The following is a 2055-nucleotide window of genomic DNA, read 5'->3' on the forward strand; positions in this document are numbered from 1 at the left end:
TATATGGTATAGTTTGGTACCCCCTTTTATGTGTTTCTTCTCTCTCTCCCCACACAACAGGAAGTAATGAAAGTGACCCGAGAGCTGAAATTTGGGGCTGGATGCTGTTGGTTTGCCTGTTGTAACCCTTGTTCTTTGGAGGTTGTCGTAGAAGCTCCTGTTGGCAAGGTTATTGGTAAAGTGAAACAACGGTAAGTCCTCCAAATAAAGCATCATGTGAACAGGTTTTTACAGATGTTAGCTGGGTACCTTTTTTTTGGGGGGGGGTGTAGGGGGAACAGAATGCTTGGAAGTGCTGCTGTTGTTTAGTCCCAGGTCAGCCTTGATTAAATCGATCTTTCCAGAGAAGAGAATCCAGTGCTGATGGCACGTATTAAGCATCTTTCAAGCATAGGTCAATGCCAGTGCCCCCAACTGGCTCCTGTGCCAGTGGCACATATAAAACACCATAAAAGGCACCCACTACACTCTTGGAATGGTTAGCGTTATGAAGAGCATCCAGCTGTAGAAACATTGCCAAATCAGAATGGAGCCTGGTACAGCCTCCCGGCTTGCCAGTCAGTCAAACTGTCCAACCGATGCCAGAATGGAAACAGACGTTAAACGATGATGATGATTCAGATATACGAGGATTGTCTGAAAAGTTGATAGGCTGACCAAGATATTCTCATAGAATGGGACCAAATGAGGTTCATATTTCAACACATTTCCCTTTGCAGTCCACACATTTCTTCCATTAGTGTTGGAGTGTTTGGATCCTTTTGGTGAAGATGTTTTCATCCTGTTGGCCCCCAAAACTTATCAACAACAGATATGGTGCCATCATCACTGCAAAGTGTTTTTTCATGCTGGAGAACAGATGATTGTCAGATGGAGCCAAATCAGGTGATTAGGCGGGGGTAATCAACCAGTTCAAAGACACAGTCATGCACAGCAGCCATGAAAATCAAGGACTTGTGTGCTGGGGCATTGTCCTGATGAAACAAGACCCCTTTCTTCAGTTTTCCTGGGCGTTTGGTCTTGATAGCTTTTCGTAATTGCCTCAGCAATTTGGCATAGTACTCTCCATTGATGGTGTGACCTTTTCGAAGATAATAAACACAATACCTTTTGCTTTACCAAAAGAAACTGAGGCCATCACCTTCCCTGCAGACGAAATGACTGTGGCCTTCTTTGGAGCAGGTGAGAAGGGATGTTTCCACTGCGTGGATTGTCTCTATGTTTCTGACTCAAAGTCATGAACCCAACACTCATCCTGGGTTAGGAAACGTTCAAAGAAACCAGCTGGACCTGCCTCAAACAATGTCAGATTTTCCTGAGTGGTGATCAGTCTGGTGTGCTTTTGATCAGGTGTCAGATGTGGCACTCACTGAGCAGAAACCTTTGTCATGTCAAGTTCATTGTGTAGAATATTCTCAGCTCTCTCATGGGATATGCTAATAGCATTGGCTATTTGATTTACACTCAATCACCTGTTATCCATCACCATGTGGTGAACACAACCAATGTTTTCCCTAGGGCTGGCAGATGCAGGACATCCAGACTTTGGGTTATCTTCAATACTCTCCCTTCGTCTCCTAAATCCAGTTACCCACTTTTGCACTGTTGAGAAAGCTGGAGCATTATCCCCTAATGTAACACACACACACACACATTTATTTCTTTACTGCCCACAGAGAGGCTAAATACAGAGGGGACAAACAAGGACAGACAAAGGGATTAAGTCGATTACACTGACGCCAGGGCATAACTGGTACTTATTTAGTCGACCCTGAAATGATGAAAGGCAAAGTCGACCTCAGTAGAATTTGAACTCAGAATGTAACGGCAGACAAAATACCTATTTCGTTATTGCCCACAAGGGGCTAAACATAGAGGGAACAAGCAAGAACAGACGAACGGATTAAGTCGATTACATCGACCCCAGTGCATAACTGGTACTTAATTTATCGACCCCGAAAGAATGAAAAGCAAAGTCGACCTCAGCGGAATTTGAACTCAGAACGTAACGGCAAAAAAGTTGCCATTCCTTGTGTTGCCTTATATATATATATA

The 2055-nt window shown here is 43.8% G+C and overlaps 1 protein-coding gene across 1 annotated transcript in view; it reads left to right on the forward strand.

Moving 5' to 3' along the window:
* Positions 1–2055, forward strand: part of LOC106873825 (uncharacterized) — a 34029-nt gene that overhangs the window by 23814 nt on the left and 8160 nt on the right. The window contains exon 7 of the mRNA XM_052976905.1: positions 61–191. Within this exon, the coding sequence (XP_052832865.1) occupies positions 61–191 (131 nt within the window). The remainder of the gene's footprint in view (positions 1–60; positions 192–2055) is intronic.

Source organism: Octopus bimaculoides, chromosome 26 (genome assembly GCF_001194135.2).
Source record: "Octopus bimaculoides isolate UCB-OBI-ISO-001 chromosome 26, ASM119413v2, whole genome shotgun sequence".
NCBI lineage: Eukaryota > Metazoa > Mollusca > Cephalopoda > Octopoda > Octopodidae > Octopus > Octopus bimaculoides.